General features: G+C 50.0%; 1 protein-coding gene across 6 annotated transcripts in view; it reads left to right on the top strand.

The window, feature by feature from the left end:
• CLASP1 (cytoplasmic linker associated protein 1) overlaps positions 1-18,708 on the top strand; it is a 122,879-nt gene that overhangs the window by 88,712 nt on the left and 15,459 nt on the right. For 3 of the 6 annotated variants that reach the window (XM_040440823.1, XM_040440819.1, XM_040440824.1), the window contains 6 exons: positions 8,125-8,369; positions 9,630-9,693; positions 10,997-10,999; positions 13,166-13,329; positions 15,523-15,601; positions 15,725-15,868. In XM_040440823.1, the coding sequence (XP_040296757.1) occupies positions 8,125-8,369; positions 9,630-9,693; positions 10,997-10,999; positions 13,166-13,329; positions 15,523-15,601; positions 15,725-15,868 (699 nt within the window). Of the gene's footprint in view, positions 1-8,121; positions 8,370-9,629; positions 9,694-10,996; positions 11,000-13,165; positions 13,330-15,522; positions 15,602-15,724; positions 15,869-18,708 lie in introns of all 6 variants that reach the window. The other 3 variants (XM_040440822.1, XM_040440818.1, XM_040440820.1) reach the window with 2 other exon arrangements.

Below are 18,708 nucleotides of genomic sequence, written 5' to 3'. Positions count from 1 at the left end.
CAGAGCCCGTCCCAGTCCTGGTCACACAGCTGATGGTTTGCTACAGTTTATCCAGTGCAATTGATTGAGTTACATTGGCTCAGCAGTTTCTCTGAGGGTTTGGTGCAGTGTGTAAGGTTGCAGCAACTCACAGTGGATACAATGCAGCAAACGCTCAGCTGTTGTACGTTGTTACATATAAACACATCTATCCCCATTCACTGACACTGAGCCGAGAGGTTGATGATGGCGAGGAATCGAAAAACCAAGGATATGAGAAAAGTGCAGAGATTATGTATCTGCTCTGTGGGGTCCCAGCTCCGACAGGTCATATTCTCAGTGGCCTCATAACACAGAGGCTAACAAGTTTCTCTTGCTCCAGGGAGTTTAGGGGCCCCTCACTGGCCCCGGTGTTTTAAGGTCCTGCATGTCTTTGTGGTTGCATGCTATTATCCCTTGCAGAATAGACAATGCCTCTTCGGAGCTGCCGCCTGCGATTGGAACTGCTATAGGATTTGGTTGATCTCTCTCTTTCACAATACGTTAGTTGATCCCGTGTTCCCTGTGATCCTTTGGGTTTTCATACACTTTACCGTCCTTGTGTAACCAAGACCTGACAAATCCCCTGTAAAGACTTAAAAGGGGTTGGCCTATCTCAAGCATTGGTGGCATATCGCTAGGATGTGCCAGAAATGTGTAATGGGTGCGGGTCCCAGAGGTGGCACCTATCCCTAGAGCTGAGCTTCCAAAGTAAAGGTGGCTGACTGCGCATGCGTGGCTGCCCTCCATTCATTTCTATGGGACTGCCAGCTATTTCTTTCAGCCCCATAGATGTGAGCGGGGCGGCGGCCGCGCTTGTGCGGTGCACTTCCCATTAATTTCCGTGGGACTTCCAAAAGGCTGTTTTCGGCGCACTCATAGAAAATGTGCGGTGGGACCTGCACCTGACGGACATCGGTGGCTGATGCTTGGGGTGGGCCAACCCCTTTAACTCTCTGCCGTTCTGTTGCTGTATTTCGCAGCTGGGGTCATAACGGTAAGGCCTCATGCGCGGAGAGGGGTGAAGTCGTCCTCTGTTCAGGATTCAGGTTTAGTCATTAAAAATAAAATAAAACCAAATCCCGATCCGATCCCATACACAAGTGTGAATGAGGCTCAGTGTGTACGGGCACAATATGGGAATAAGACTGTGATCGCTCCCTGGTCCTCTGTGAGGACAAGTAGACATGGCGTCCACATCACGTAACGCAGATGGGCAGGAGGCGGAAGATCGCCCCTACTGCAAATGACTTCTCACTTTGTAACTATGTCCGACGTCATCCAGTCCTGACGACCCCGGCGACTTCCACCATGAACCAGGTGGCATCCTGTGGATCAGGGTCATGTCGCTCATCCGGCGTCTGCGCTGAGCAGCGTACATTCTGCACCTGAGAAGCGTCTCCAGCAGGGCAGCGCCGCTGATTATGTAGAGCAGTACTAGTATTGATGTCACATTCAGTCTTTGTGATGCCATCAGATGATTGCTTCATTGTGTCATCAGAACATGGAGGCCTCATCCTGTTTTTCCAACCTGATTGGTGTCGGACACTCTGATTTTATTGCCTTTGATTAATTTTTCGCCTCGCTGCACTTTTTCATGACAGATCAGTTCATGCGGGAATATAGTGCAGTCCTTTATACGGATATGAGGGATCGGACTGTGGAGCATTGCTCTGCACATGGTTCCTGCAGCGGCCTCACGGAGGGCACCACGTGTGTCCTTCACTCCATTGAAATGTGGGAACTTGGTTCCTGGTCTAGTGATCATCGGGGGCCCCAGCGGTCTGAACCATTCTGATCAGACACCTATCCCCTATTCACAAAAGTTGTTGTAATTGGACAAGCCCTTTAATGGTGGGAAATTCAGTGTATAGCCTGAGGACCGGTCTCCATGTAGCAGCCACGGGGAGGTAGGTGAATGTAATGCTTTACCTGTAATGGCCTAGACACCACCACAATGCACGGTGAGCAGTACCAGTAACCCGGCCGTATAGACGGGAGATTCTCGCCTCCTCTCGTGTGCAGCAGCCGTTCATTGGCCATCCCTTCATATTAGGGGCCAGGTCCAGCTGACCCCCACAATGAAGTCAGCACCACTTGTGGGGTATGTGGAGATGTGGCTGCATTGACCTATGACGTTACAGCATTTTAATTGTGTTTCTGTTTCTGAGATATTCATTACATTATATACACTGCTCAAAAAAATAAAGGGAACACAAAAATAACACATCCTAGATCTGAGTTAATTAACCACCTCCGGACCGCCTAACGCAGGATCGCGTTCCGGAGGTGGCAGCGCTGCGCACAGTCACGCATATACGCGTCATCTCGCGAGACGCGAGATTTCCTGTGAACGCGCGCACACAGGCGCGCGCGCTCACAGGAACGGAAGGTAAGAGAGTTGATCTCCAGCCTGCCAGCGGCGATCGTTCGCTGGCAGGCTGGAGATGTGTTTTTTTTAACCCCTAACAGGTATATTAGACGCTGTTTTGATAACAGCGTCTAATATACCTGCTACCTGGTCCTCTGGTGGTCCCCTTTGTTTGGATCGACCACCAGAGGACACAGGTAGCTCAGTAAAGTAGCACCAAGCACCACTACACTACACTACACTACACCCCCCCCCCGTCACTTATTAACCCCTTATTAGCCCCTGATCACCCCTAATCACCCCTGATCACCCCATATAGACTCCCTGATCACCCCCCTGTCATTGATTACCCCCCCTGTCATTGATCAACCCCCTGTAAAGCTCCATTCAGACGTCCGCATGATTTTTACGGATCCACTGATAGATGGATCGGATCCGCAAAACGCATCCGGACGTCTGAATGAAGCCTTACAGGGGCATGATCAATGACTGTGGTGATCACCCCATATAGACTCCCTGATCACCCCCCTGTCATTGATTACCCCCCTGTCATTGATTACCCCCCTGTAAAGCTCCATTCAGATGTCCGCATGATTTTTACGGATGCACTGATACATGGATCGGATCCGCAAAACGCATCCGGTCGTCTGAATGAAGCCTTACAGGGGCATGATCAATGACTGTGGTGATCACCCCATATAGACTCCCTGATCACCCCCCTGTCATTGATTACCCCCCTGTCATTGATTACCCCCCTGTAAAGCTCCATTCAGATGTCCGCATGATTTTTACGGATGCACTGATAGATGGATCGGATCCGCAAAACGCATCCGGACGTCTGAATGAAGCCTTACAGGGGCATGATCAATGACTGTGGTGATCACCCCATATAGACTCCCTGATCACCCCCCTGTCATTGATTACCCCCCCTGTCATTGATTACCCCCCTGTAAAGCTCCATTCAGATGTCCGCATGATTTTTACGGATGCACTGATAGATGGATCGGATCCGCAAAACGCATCCGGACGTCTGAATGAAGCCTTACACGGGCGTGATCAATGACTGTGGTTATCACCCCATATAGACTCCCTGATCACCCCCCTGTCATTGATCACCCCCCTGTCATTGATCACCCCCCTGTCATTGATCACCCCCCTGTCATTGATCACCCCCCTGTTATTGATCACCCCCCTGTCATTGATCACCCCCCTGTCATTGATCACCCCTCTGTAAGGCTCCATTCAGATATTTTTTTGGCCCAAGTTAGCAGAATTTTTTTTTTTTTTTTTCTTACAAAGTCTCATATTCCACTAACTTGTGTCAAAAAATAAAATCTCACATGAACTCACCATACCCCTCACGGAATCCAAATGCGTAAAATTTTTTAGACATTTATATTCCAGACTTCTTCTCACGCTTTAGGGCCCCTAGAATGCCAGGGCAGTATAAATACCCCACATGTGACCCCATTTCGGAAAGAAGACACCCCCAGGTATTCCGTGAGGGGCATATTGAGTCCATGAAAGATTGAAATTTTTGTCCCAAGTTAGCGGAACGGGAGACTTTGTGAGAAAAAAATTAAAAATATCAATTTCCGCTAACTTGTGCCAAAAAAAAAAAATTTCTATGAACTCGCCATGCCCCTCATTGAATACCTTGGGGTGTCTTCTTTCCAAAATGGGGTCACATGTGGGGTATTTATACTGCCCTGGCATTCTAGGGGCCCCAAAGCGTGAGAAGAAGTCTGGTATCCAAATGTCTAAAAATGCCCTCCTAAAAGGAATTTGGGCACCTTTGCGCATCTAGGCTGCAAAAAAGTGTCACACATCTGGTATCGCCGTACTCAGGAGAAGTTGGGGAATGTGTTTTGGGGTGTCATTTTACATATACCCATGCTGGGTGAGAGAAATATCTTGGTCAAATGTCAACTTTGTATAAAAAAATGGGAAAAGTTGTCTTTTGCCAAGATATTTCTCTCACCCAGCATGGGTATATGTAAAATGACACCCCAAAACACATTCCCCAACTTCTCCTGAATACGGCGATACCACATGTGTGACACTTTTTTGCAGCCTAGGTGGGCAAAGGGGCCCATATTCCAAAGAGCACCTTTAGGATTTCACAGGTCATTTACCTACTTACCACACATTAGGGCCCCTGGAAAATGCCAGGGCAGTATAACTACCCCACAAGTGACCCCATTTTGGAAAGAAGAGACCCCAAGGTATTCGCTGATGGGCATAGTGAGTTCATGGAAGTTTTTATTTTTTGTCACAAGTTTGTGGAATATGAGACTTTGTATGAAAAAAAAAAAAAAAAATCATCATTTTCCACTAACTTGTGACAAAAAATAAAAAATTCTAGGAACTCGCCATGCCCCTCACGGAATACCTTGGGGTGTCTTCTTTCCAAAATGGGGTCACTTGTGGGGTAGTTATACTGCCCTGGCATTCTAGGGGCCCAAATGTGTGGTAAGGAGTTTGAAATCAAATTCAGGAAAAAATGAGGAGTGAAATCCGAAAGGTGCTCTTTGGAATATGGGCCCCTTTGCCCACCTAGGCTGCAAAAAAGTGTCACACATCTGGTATCCCCGTACTCAGGAGAAGTTGGGGAATGTGTTTTGGGGTGTCTTTTTACATATACCCATGCTGGGTGAGATAAATATCTTGGTCAAATGACAACTTTGTATAAAAAAATTGGAAAAGTTGTCTTTTGCCAAGATATTTCTCTCACCCAGCATGGGTATATATAAAATGACACCCCAAAACACATTCCCCACCTTCTCCTGAGTACGGAGATACCAGATGTGTGACACTTTTTTGCAGCCTAGGTGGGCAAAGGGGCCCATATTCCAAAGAGCACCTTTCGGATTTCACAGGTCATTTTTTACAGAATTTGATTTCAAACTCCTTACCACACATTTGGGCCCCTAGAATGCCAGGGCAGTATAACTACCCCACAAGTGACCCCATTTTGGAAAGAAGAGACCCCAAGGTATTCGCTGATGGGCATAGTGAGTTCATAGAAGTTTTTATTTTTTGTCACAAGTTAGTGGAATATGAGACTTTGTAAGGAAAAAAAAAAAAAAAAAAAAAAATCATCATTTTCCGCTAACTTGTGACAAAAAATAAAAAGTTCTATGAACTCACTATGCCCATCAGCGAATACCTTAGGGTGTGTACTTTCAGAAATGGGGTCATTTGTGGGGTGTTTGTACTGTCTGGGCATTGTAGAACCTCAGGAAACATGACAGGTGCTCAGAAAGTCAGAGCTGCTTCAAAAAGCGGAAATTCACATTTTTGTACCATAGTTTGTAAACGCTATAACTTTTACCCAAACCATTTTTTTTTTACCCAAACATTTTTTTTTTATCAAAGACATGTAGAACTATAAATTTAGAGCAAAATTTCTATATGGATGTCGTTTTTTTTTGCAAAATTTTACAACTGAAAGTGAAAAATGTCATTTTTTTGCAAAAAAATCGTTAAATTTCGATTAATAACAAAAAAAGTAAAAATGTCAGCAGCAATGAAATACCACCAAATGAAAGCTCTATTAGTGAGAAGAAAAGGAGGTAAAATTCATTTGGGTGGTAAGTTGCATGACCGAGCAATAAACGGTGAAAGTAGTGTAGGTCAGAAGTGTAAAAAGTGGCCTGGTCTTTCAGGGTGTTTAAGCACTGGGGGCTGAGGTGGTTAAATATTCTTCTGAAATACTTTGTTCTTTACATAGTTGAATGTGCTGACAACAAAATCACACACAAATAAAAAAATGGAAATCACATTTTTAAACCCATGGAGGTCTGGATTTGGAGTCACACTCAAAATTAAAGTGGAAAAACACACTACAGGCTGATCCAACTTTGATGTAATGTCCTTAAAACAAGTCAGAATGAGGCTCAGTAGTGTGTGTGGCCTCCACGTGCCTGTATGACCTCCCTACAACGCCTGTGCATGCTCCTATTGAGGTGGCGGATGGTCTCCTGAGGGATCTCCTCCCAGACCTGGACTAAAGCATCTGCCAACTCCTGGACAGTCTGTGGTGCAACGTGACGTTGGTGGATAGAGCGAGACATGATGTCCCAGATGTGCTCAATTGGATTCAGGTCTGGGGAACGGGCGGACCAGTCCATAGCATCAATGCCTTCGTCTTGCAGGAACTGCTGACACACTCCAGCCACATGAGGTCTAGCATTGTCTTGCATTAGGAGGAACCCAGGGCCAACCGCACCAGCATATGGTCTCACAAGGGGTCTGAGGATCTCATCTCGGTACCTAATGGCAGTCAGGCTACCTCTGGCGAGCACATGGAGGGCTGTGCGGCCCTCCAAAGAAATGCCACCCCACACCATTACTGACCCAATGCCAAACCGGTCATGCTGGAGGATGTTGCAGGCAGCAGAACGTTCTCCACGACGTCTCCAGACTCTGTCACGTCTGTCACATGTGCTCAGTGTGAACCTGCTTTCATCTGTGAAGAGCACAGGGCGCCAGTGGCGGATTTGTCAATCTTGGTGTTCTCTGGAAAATGCCAAACGTCCTGCACGGTGTTGGGCTGTAAGCACAACCCCCACCTGTGGACCTTCGGGCCCTCATATCACCCTCATGGAGTCTGTTTCTGACCGTTTGAGCAGACACATGCACATTTGTGGCCTGCTGGAGGTCATTTTGCAGGGCTCTGGCAGTGCTCCTCCTGTTCCTCCTTGCACAAAGGCGGAGGTAGCGGTCCTGCTGCTGGGTTGTTGCCCTCCTACGGCCTCCTCCACGTCTCCTGATGTACTGGCCTGTCTCCTGGTAGCGCCTCCATGCTCTGGACACTACGCTGACAGACACAGCAAACCTTCTTGCCACAGCTCGCATTGATGTGCCATCCTGGATAAGCTGCACTACCTGAGCCACTTGTGTGGGTTGTAGACTCCGTCTCATGCTACCACTAGAGTGAAAGCACCGCCAGCATTCAAAAGTGACCAAAACATCAGCCAGGAAGCATAGGAACTGAGAAGTGGTCTGTGGTCACCACCTGCAGAACCACTCCTTTATTGGGGGTGTCTTGCTAATTGCCTATAATCTCCACCTGTTGTCTATCCCATTTGCACAACAGCATGTGAAATTGATTGTCACTCAGTGTTGCTTCCTAAGTGGACAGTTTGATTTCACAGAAGTGGGATTGACTTGGAGTTACATTGTGTTGTTTAAGTTCCCTTTATATTTTTGAGCAGTGTATATAACGTATGGAAGACCTGTCCTAAGGCCAAAAATAAATAAATATAAAAGCAATGGAAGCAGCCCCAAAGTAAAGTGCGTTTTTTATTCCACGATGTTCCTCTTGTCACACACGATGAGGCGCTGTCAGAGGGAGCGTCCCATCACCTGCACTGAAGACGATCAGGAGTCATGTGTGATCAGTGCTCACGGACTCACCGATGAGGGTCCAGGACTCAGTGATAATGACCTCTGTCCAATCTCAGAGGTCATTTGACCAGTTGTGCGCTGTATATATGATTTACAGAGGAGCTGCGACCGGCGTGCAGGTGAATGAGCCCGGACCGTTATAAATGCCTCCAGCTCCCATAAGTTCTGCAAACCTTCATTGTGCAGTGTGTGGAGTATAACTCCCATCTTCACCAGTGTCCCAGTAACTAACTGTCTGCTACAGGATAGTGTATTTGCAGCGGTAATGGTGACGTGAAGCATTCCGTGCACTGTCCGTAACTAATGTTAAATTTTTTTAGCAGAAAAAGCCGGTGAGGAGACGATACGAGCCGTATGGGATGTACTCCGATGACGATGCAAACAGTGACGCCTCTAGTGCGTGCTCAGAAAGATCTTACGGTTCAAGAAATGGTGGGATCCCTCACTACCTGCGCCAGACCGAAGATGTGGCAGAGGTGCTGAACCACTGCGCCAGCTCCAACTGGTCAGAGAGGAAAGAGGGGCTGATCGGCCTGCAGAACCTGCTGAAAAGCCAGAGGACGCTCAGGTAGGTGATCCAATGTGTCCCCCAGTGTGTGCAGTCTACAGAGCTGGACCGGACGCCTCTCTGTATGTACCGTGAGCAAGAACAGGGTCCGCAGTGTCTGTGATGTCAGCCGGACCTATCCCCTGTCTCCGTATGTGCTGTCTGCAGAGATCCAGTGATCGCGGGGTCCGCAGTGTGTCTGTGATGTCAGCCGGAGCTATCTGCTGTCTCCGTATGTGCTGTCGGCAGTGATCGCGGGGTCCGCAGTGTGTCTGTGATGTCAGCCGGGCCTATCCCCTGTCTCCGTATGTGCTGTCTGCAGAGATCCAGTGATCGCGGGGTCCGCAGTGTGTCTGTGATGTCAGCCGGAGCTATCTGCTGTCTCCGTATGTGCTGTCGGCAGTGATCGCGGGGTCCGCAGTGTGTCTGTGATGTCAGCCGGGCCTATCCCCTGTCTCCGTATGTGCTGTCTGCAGAGATCCAGTGATCACGGGGTCCGCAGTGTGTCTGTGATGTCAGCCGGAGCTATCTGCTGTCTCCGTATGTGCTGTCGGCAGTGATCGCGGGGTCCGCAGTGTGTCTGTGATGTCAGCCGGGCCTATCCACTGTCTCCGTATGTGCTGTCTGCAGAGATCCAGTGATCACTGGGTCGGCAGTGTGTCTGTGATGTCAGCCGGACCTATCCCCTGTCTCCGTATGTGCTGTCGGCAGTGATCGCGGGGTCCGCAGTGTGTCTGTGATGTCAGCTGGACCTATCCACTGTCTCCGTATGTGCCGTCTGCAGAGATCCAGTAATCACGGGGTCCGCAGTGTGTCTGTGATGTCAGCCGGAGCTATCTGCTGTCTCCGTATGTGCCGTCTGCAGAGATCCAGTGATCGCGGGGTCCGCAGCGTGTCTGATGTCAGCCGGACCTATCCGCTGTCTCCGTATGTGCTGTCGGCAGTGATGTGTCATCTGCGGAGATCCAGGGTCCGCAGTGTGTCTGATGTCAGCCGGACCTATCCCCTGTCTCCGTATGTGTCATCTGCGGAGATCCAGGGTCCGCAGTGTGTCTGATGTCAGCCGGACCTATCCCCTGTCTCCGTATGTGTCATCTGCGGAGATCCAGGGTCCGCAGTGTGTCTGATGTCAGCCGGACCTATCCCCTGTCTCCGTATGTGTCATCTGCGGAGATCCAGGGTCCGCAGTGTGTCTGTCATTTCCACTGGATGCACCATTGTTCCCGTTTTCTTGGATCTGTAGTTTGTCTGTAAACTGATGTTGATTATCTTGTCTCCCAGCCGTGTGGAGCTGAAGAGGCTCTGTGAAATCTTCACTCGGATGTTTGCAGACCCCCACAGTAAGGTACGTGCCCCTCACACACACACAGGGAAGGTTCTGGCTTTTATCAGAGACGTTTCTTTAGGACGCAGGCTGACAAGGCGGCAGATTTGCTCTGTATAGTCCCATATGGAATGGCTTGCTTCCCACATTGCTTGCTGCATGCATCCTGTAGTGCTGCTGTACAAGCAGATTCTGGGGGCACCGGGGATGGGGGGCTCGGGGGCTCTGTCTGCTTGAATGGCTGAGATGCTGGAAGCCTGGTTAGTGGAGCCCAGTGTGTCATCCATACATTATTGTCCCTGGGCGGCTTGTTTTCATGTGGGAATTAAAAGGGTTTTCTGAGAGAATTTTTTTTTCCACTTATGACCTGTCCTGAGGAGAGGTCATCAGTATCTGATCGGTGGCGGTCCGACACCCCGCCGATCAGCTGTTTGAGAAGGCACTGGCACGCCTGTGAGCGCCATACATTGTATAGTGGCCGTGCTCAGTATCACGCCTAGCCCTATTCACTTCAGTGAGCTGCTCCTAGGCCACGTGACCAATGAATGTCGTCTCTGCTGTGGCTGATTGGGCGGTGGCATTGCATGGCATATTAGGGCTGCATAGAGGGGGGGGGTCTCTTATGGGGGCCTGCTGTGGCTGATTAGCTGGGTGCCCCTGAACAGAAGCTCAATCTTTCGAGCCATGAATAGTATCTGATGGACATATGATCAGTTTGGCCATTTATTGCACATTATAGATCCTGGGGTCCGTGCCGCTCATGTGTCAGTCACTGTGCCTCGCTATGCTGTGCGGTCTGTAGGGCGGAGTGCAGCAGGTTCATGTGGTGACCACTTGGCGCACACGTGGCTGACCGGTGCTGCTGTGTATGTAATGGTGTCCAGCTGCTTCATCGCACATGCGCAGGTTATTAATCTGTAGTGTGATTGATGTGCCATGTCACTGCTTGAACTGCGCATCAAGGGACGGAGAAGCCATCTTTATGGACTGTGTGATAAACGACCCGCTAAAGTGTCAAAAGGGTGGGGTCTGTGCAGTCACATGATGTATCACATGATCTCTCGCCATCGACCATGACAACTCCTGTTCCTGATGATTTGTGGCCTGTCACATGGTCTGCGCCAGAGCTGCTGACTGGCTGGCATTGATCATGTGACTGCAGAAGCAGGGAACGCTTTGTTTTCGGCCGCCTTCCCTCGTTTGATACTTGGGTGGGTGCAGATTCCGGTGAGAGAGGACTGTGCGGGGGGCTCTGTATCATGACCTGTACTAACGTGCGGTTTGTTTTATTGCATGCTCTGCCGTGCTGTGGATCTCACCCCAGAGAGTAAGTGTCGTCTTTTTGCCTCTTCTTCTCCATACTTGTGTTTTTTCTTTCAGATTTGCAGCACGGGGTTTTCCTGGAGTTTGGCTAAACCTTGGCTCCCATTATAAAAATATGCCGCATTCTTAGGGTGTAACTGGAAATATTGGGGGTCGATCCTGTGCGTTCGGGGCAGGTTATGCCAATTATTAGGATAGATGAGACCCTGATTGGTCACTGTGGCGGCTGGTCTCCATTTTACACATCACATTTATAGACCAGTCCTGGAATCAGACGTGACCTCCCCATGTAATCCTATAGGAGCCGTGCATTATACATGACCTTGTATAGATGGGACCTCTGACTACCTATTCACATTCTACAGGATGGGTGGTAATTGTCTCATCAGTGGGGGTCTGACTGCTGAGACCCCTCCTTCAATGGATCATGTCCTCTGTTTCAGTAGGGCGGTGGTCAAGCACGCACATTGACACTCCATGGCTGAATGCCACACTTGCCTGTCTCCAGCAGTCCCATAGTCTGGATGGAGCAGCAGTGCGCAATGTCAACCACTGCTTCACTAAGATGGGGACATGGGACCCCAGGTGTCAGGACGGTCAGTGTTCTCAGCCGTTAGACAACCACCAGTCACCCATCCTATGGAAAGGAGATAAATTCTCTCTTTGAGAGAACACCAATTAAATTATAACATTCTGCCTTTAACGACCACATCCAGATTATACAGCCACCACTAGGGGAGCTCACTACATACAGATTATACAGCCACCACTAGGGGGAGCTCACTACATACAGATTATACAGCCACCACTAGAGGGAGCTCACTACATACAGATTATACATCCACCACTAGAGGGAGCTCACTACATACAAGGTTATATAGTCACCAATAGAGGGAGCAGCTCACTACATACAGGTTATACAGCCACCACTAGAGGGAGCTCACTACATACAGAGTATACAGTCACCACTAGAGGGAGCTCACCACATACAGGTTATACAGTCACCACTAGAGGGAGCTCACTACATACAGATTATACAGCCACCACTAGAGGGAGCTCACCACATACAGAGTATACAGTCACCACTAGAGGGAGCTCACCACATACAGGTTATACAGCCACCACTAGAGGGAGCTCACCACATACAGGTTATACAGTCACCAATAGAGGGAGCTCACCACATACAGATTATACAGCCACCACTAGAGGGAGCTCACTACATACAGATTATTCAGCCACCACTAGAGAGGGCTCACTACATACAGATTATACAGTCACCACTAGAGGGAGCTCACTATATACAGATTATACAGCCACCACTAGAGGGAGCTCACTACATACAGATCATACAGTCACCACTAGAGGGAGCTCACTACACACAGATTATACATCCACCACTAGAGGGAGCTCACTACATGCAGATTATACAGCCACCACTAGGGGGAGCTCACTACATACAGATTATACAGCCACCAGTAGAGGGAGCTCACTACATACAGATTATACATCCACCACTAGGGGGAGCTCACTATATACAGATCATACAGTCACCACTAGAGGGAGCTCACTACACACAGATTATACATCCACCACTAGAGGGAGCTCACTACATGCAGATTATACAGCCACCACTAGAGGGAGCTCACTACATACAGATTATACAGCCACCAGTAGAGGGAGCTCACTACACACAGATTATACATCCACCACTAGAGGGAGCTCACTACACACAGATTATACAGCCACCACTAGAGGGAGCTCACTACATACAGATTATACAGCCACCTCTAGAGGGAGCTCACTACATACAGATTATACAGCCACCACTAGGGGGAGCTCACTACATACAGATTATACAGTCACCACTAGAGGGAGCTCACTACATACAGATTATACAGCCACCAGTAGAGGGAGCTCACTACATACAGGTTATACAGCCACCACTAGGGGGAGCTCACTACATACAGATTATACAGCCACCACTAGGGGGCGCTCACTACATGCAGATTATACAGTCACCACTAGGGGGAGCTCACTACATACTTTGGTCTTTTAATTTCTGTGTCAGTCGCCTTATGTCTGATTCAGCATTAATGTGGGTGCGCCTGTGTTTTCTGCAGACCCTCGTCCGTGTTTTGCTCCCTGTAACGCCCGTATTCTCTTATCTCAGGTCTTCAGCATGTTCCTGGAAACATTGGTGGATTTTGTCATCATCCACAAGGACGATCTCCAGGACTGGCTTTTCATATTACTCACACAGCTTCTGAAGAAAATGGGCGCCGACCTGCTCGGCTCTGTGCAGGCCAAAGTGCAGAAGGCCTTGGATGTGACCAGGTGGGGAGAGGGCGATGACCCCGGCCTGGGGCGTGCCCAGCCTTTTATTGAGAACATCTTGTCCCGTCCATTTCACCTGTAATAGGGAACGATGGAGCTGTAAAGTAAATGAGCTGTTCTGAAGCAGTCTGTCAGCTGCTGCTTATGGAGGATTGTCAGGCAGCCGTCCGCTGCGCTAATGACATTTCCACTGAATTAGTGGCTTTCTGAGCTTGCAGAGACATGTGGAACTGGGGGGAGGGTTTTATGATAGGCCATGAGCATAACCAGTAGGTATAACGCCCCTCAGGATAAGCCAACAGTATCTGATCGGTGGGGTCTGACACCCCACCACCCTGCTGATCAGTCGTTTCCAGGTAGCTTCAGCATCAGAAGTCGGTGAGAACTACATGGGTCTATTGGGTGCTGGAAACTGCAGCTCTGGTCTATTGAAGTGAATGGTAACCGGCTGCCGCTACACAGTGGGCAGAGATGGGCAGATCTGGGGCCAAAGCCACTTGGGAACAGCTGGCAGCAGGGTGTCAGATTCCCGCTGATCACATATTGGTGGCCTGTCCTGGACAACCACAAATCTGAGCAGTAGAGAAATGATCCATGCAACAGCCCTGGACCTGTTACAGTATGGGTATGATGTGTAATATAAAACATGGCAGTAATGCTGCAGTCTAGTGATGGACGACATCCATTTATCCTCCCCTGATCAGCATACAATATGCAGCATATAAGATCTCATCTGGTCACCGCTCTGTGTGTATAATATCCCATCATGTCTCAGAGCTCGGGGTGGGCGCCATGTTCCTCCCGTGTATGTGTCCTGTGGCGTATAATATCCCATCATGTCTCAGAGCTCGGGGTGGGTGCCATGTTCCCCCTGTGTATGTGTCCTGTGGCGTATAATATCCCATCATGTCTCAGAGCTCGGGGTGGGCGCCATGTTCCCCCTGTGTATGTGTCCTGTGGCGTATAATATCCCATCATGTCTCAGAGCTCGGGGTGGGCGCCATGTTCCCCTCCCCCGTGTATGTGTCCTGTGACGTATAATATCCCATCATGTCTCAGAGCTCGGGGTGGGCGCCATGTTCCCCTCCCCCGTGTATGTGTCCTGTGACGTATTATATCCCATCATGTCTCAGAGCTCGGGGTGGGTGCCATGTTCCCCCTGTGTATGTGTCCTGTGGCGTATTATATCCCATCATGTCTCAGAGCTCGGGGTGGGCGCCATGTTCCTCCCCGTGTATGTGTCCTGTGACGTATAATATCCCATCATGTCTCAGAGCTCGGGGTGGGCGCCAAGTTCCCCCTGTGTATGTGTCCTGTGGCGTATAATATCCCATCATGTCTCAGAGCTCGGGGTGGGCGCCATGTTCCCCCCGTGTATGTGTCCTGTGGCGTATTATATCCCATCATGTCTCAGAGCTCGGGGTGGGTGCCATGTTCCCCCTGTGTATGTGTCCTGTGGCGTATAATATCCCATCATGTCTCAGAGCTCGGGGTGGGCGCCATGTTCCCCTCCCCTGTGTATGTGTCCTGTGACGTATAATATCCCATCATGTCTCAGAGCTCGGGGTGGGCGCCATGTTCCTCCCCGTGTATGTGTCCTGTGGCGTATAATATCCCATCATGTCTCAGAGCTCTGGGTGGGCGCCATGTTCCTCCCCGTGTATGTGTCCTGTGACGTATAATATCCCATCATGTCTCAGAGCTCGGGGTGGGCGCCATGTTCCTCCCCGTGTATGTGTCCTGTGACGTATAATATCCCATCATGTCTCAGAGCTCGGGGTGGGCGCCATGTTCCTCCCCGTGTATGTGTCCTGTGACGTATAATATCCCATCATGTCTCAGAGCTCGGGGTGGGCGCCATGTTCCCCCCGTGTATGTGTCCTGTGACGTATAATATCCCATCATGTCTCAGAGCTCGGGGTGGGCGCCATGTTCCCCCTGTGTATGTGTCCTGTGGCGTATAATATCCCATCATGTCTCAGAGCTCGGGGTGGGCGCCATGTTCCCCTCCCCCGTGTATGTGTCCTGTGACGTATAATATCCCATCATGTCTCAGAGCTCGGGGTGGGCGCCATGTTCCTCCCCGTGTATGTGTCCTGTGGCGTATAATATCCCATCATGTCTCAGAGCTCGGGGTGGGCGCCATGTTCCTCCCCGTGTATGCGTCCTGTGACATCACGTTTCTTTCTGCAGGGATTCCTTCCCATTCGATCAGCAGTTTAACATTCTGATGAGATTCATCGTGGATCAGACGCAGACTCCGAACCTGAAGGTTGGTGCCTCCATCTCTTCTGCATCGATCCCCTGTAGTATGGCCATGGTGGGATCTTTGGTCCCTCTCGGTTACCAGCGCCGTGAACCTTCCTTCTCATAACTCACTATTTGTCTCCTGTAGGTGAAAGTCGCCATCCTGAAGTACATCGAGTCTCTGGCCCGGCAGATGGACCCCACAGATTTTGTGAACTCCAGTGAGACACGACTCGCCGTCTCCCGAATTATCACTTGGACGACGGAACCAAAGAGCTCAGATGTAAGAAAGGTGAGTGAGCGTCCATGTGGTTATGACCTCACATGTCCAGTTCCTCCTGCTCTGCGGCCTCTCTCTGTGTAAAGGCCTCCCGTGTCCTGGGGCTGGATGATGAGACTCCTCGCTGTGCTGCAGGCCGGCTGTTAGGACTTTCTGTTGCGTCGGTCATTTGTTGCTTTTGTTCTGATTTCCCCTCTGTAGGAAGCAGAATTCGGTCCTGACCCCGGAATGTAGAATGTGTGCTAAACATGAAAGGAAGCCCAGGATAAACCTGTAGGCGCCGCTGACCCCTGTTCACATTCTGTCTTTTGTGCGTTTGCTCCATGTGGGACAGTGATTAGGAGTAGTAGTCCCAGCCAGGACATGGTTGGGTTCTGTCCTACATGTCCGTCCTCATCATCCTGTGCCATCTCTGGCACCATATCACCATAGGAATACAATGTTCTGCACGCCCGTCACCTCTGCCTTTGATTTACAGTGATCGTTTACATCAAATTCAGGGACAGACAAAATAATCAGATCTCAGGAACCAGTTGGGCGACTCCAGGAGCGAATTCACTCTTTATTTTCGGTTGGTAAAAACTGAAACCACTTCCAAAAATTCAGCGGTAGATTTCAGTGTGTGGGACCCCCGGCCTCCTGGGATGTGTCCGGCAGGAGGTTCTTTTCAGCTTAGTATCTGGAAGTGATAAGCTGCCTCTTCTCTGCCCTTTACTCACTTTTATTTACCTGTAGATTGTCTTTACATTGATAGTTCTTCCTAGTGAAATGTGAGGAGCAGCGGCTGCCCCCCGAAAGATATATCCTCACATCCCCAGCGCGTGTTCCTGGGCACACTACTGGTCTGTCCCTGCCCGTCTGATGTCTATGCCCCCCCCCCAGTGTCTCTCCATGTAAATAAAGAGGGGAATCCATGGAGCTGACAGTGCAGTTTTTCTTTGTGCTTTTCACCCAAAAATAGCTTCCTTGATGTCGACTGTGTGAAATGGCAATGCTGCAGAACCTGTTCCTCAGACATGACAGGCAGTGTGTTTAGTGACTGCAGCAAGCGTGGCCGGGGGGACGCTGCTCAGGATTCTGCTATAATAGCATCGGCACAGGGAAGAGGAGACGCCAGCGCTCCTCAGTGGATGTCTCCTTCTCCCTGGCTGTGGCTCGGACCACGTCACAGCCAAGGGGGTCTTCTTTAAGACTCTGTGCCATTAAGGGCTCATTCAGATGGCCGTATGTACGGGTCATCATCCATTCCACAATTTTGCAGATCAGATGCGCACCAATTCATTTCAATAGGGCCGCAAAGGATGCAGAAGGCACACCGTGTACTGTCCACATCCGTATTTGCATTCTGCAGCCCCACAAATAATATAGAACATGTCCTATTCTTAGGACATTTGTGTATGGCGCTGGCCCTGTGTGTTACGTAAAATGCACAATGCTCGCGGCTGGTATACAAGGTAAAACACGGCCGCCTGAATGAGCCCGAACACAGATGCAAGCCCGAATGTCGCCTATGACTGTGTAGTCGTGGGCTGTAGCCGGTGGTCCTTCCTGTGTCGCCCATGTTCTCTGGTTCAGGCCTCGGCTTCAGAGCTGCTCTGAAATCCTTCATCTGCCGCCATCACTGGCCCCGTAACGAGCCTCTGCTCATTAGGTGGGAATGGTTTCTGTGCACATTAGTGGACTGTGTGATGGAGCCGGAATGAAGATTGCTCCTCCAGGCGCTGAGCGCTCCGCTGGTTAGCAGCTTGTAATATAATAAATCATTACAGGAGCTGGGAACCCGCCCAAGGTGGGGAACTTACCAGAGACCTGAGCTGGAGCCAGTTCTGCTGATCACACAACGTTGTGTATACAGAGCCTTACATGTAGCAGAGCCAGAGCCTGTACGTCTTGGTGTCTGCAAATTCTCGTGATTGATCCAGATGAATCCTTTGATCGGCCTGATGACTTGTACACAGTGTGGGGCTCATGCGGACTCTGCCGTGTCCACAGACGGGATCTGTGACAATCTGATCAGGATCTGCAGCTGGTTTCTGGGAATTTTTTGGCTCCATGTTCTTCCTCGTTAATCAGTTCCTAGTATCTGTGCGCTCGCGTTGTTTCACGTCTCACCAGTATGTTCTTGGGTCGCCGCCATCAGAACAGAATGATCCTTGCGTTCTTCAATCTGTTTCCAAAATATGTGTTTGTTGTGAGGGTAATAATGGAAGCTTTATGAGGAGACTTAATAATGCTCCTCAGTCCTAGAAAAACAAACGGCCTCCAACATTCACCCGCCGCCATTACAGCGTACCACTCCTGAAGAACAGCGATGGACAGCATAGCTTGTTGTCCTCTTAGACTGTCAGCCATGATGGACGCAGTAAACAATCCAATCCTCGTCTACCGGGGTCCTTTCTGGAGGCCTGTCGGTGCACAGGCTTGTCTTCTGGGGTCCTTTCTGGAGGCCTGTCGGTGCACAGGCTCGTCTTCTGGGGTCCTTTCTGGAGGCCTGTCGGTGCACAGGCTCGTCTTCTGGGGTCCTTTCTGGAGGCCTGTCGGTGCACAGGCTCGTCTTCTGGGGTCCTTTCTGGAGGCCTGTCGGTGCACAGGCTCGTCTTCTGGGGTCCTTTCTGGAGGCCTGTCGGTGCACAGGCTCGTCTTCTGGGGTCCTTTCTGGAGGCCTGTCGGTGCACAGGCTCGTCTTCTGGGGTCCTTTCTGGAGGCCTGTCGGTGCACAGGCTCGTCTTCTGGGGTCCTTTCTGGAGGCCTGTCGGTGCACAGGCTCGTCTTCTGGGGTCCTTTCTGGAGGCCTGTCGGTGCACAGGCTCGTCTTCTGGGGTCCTTTCTGGAGGCCTGTCGGTGCACAGGCT

Source organism: Bufo bufo, chromosome 7 (assembly GCF_905171765.1).
Source record: "Bufo bufo chromosome 7, aBufBuf1.1, whole genome shotgun sequence".
NCBI classification, from domain to species: Eukaryota; Metazoa; Chordata; class Amphibia; order Anura; family Bufonidae; genus Bufo; species Bufo bufo.
This window is presented reverse-complemented; position numbering and strand designations above follow the sequence as displayed.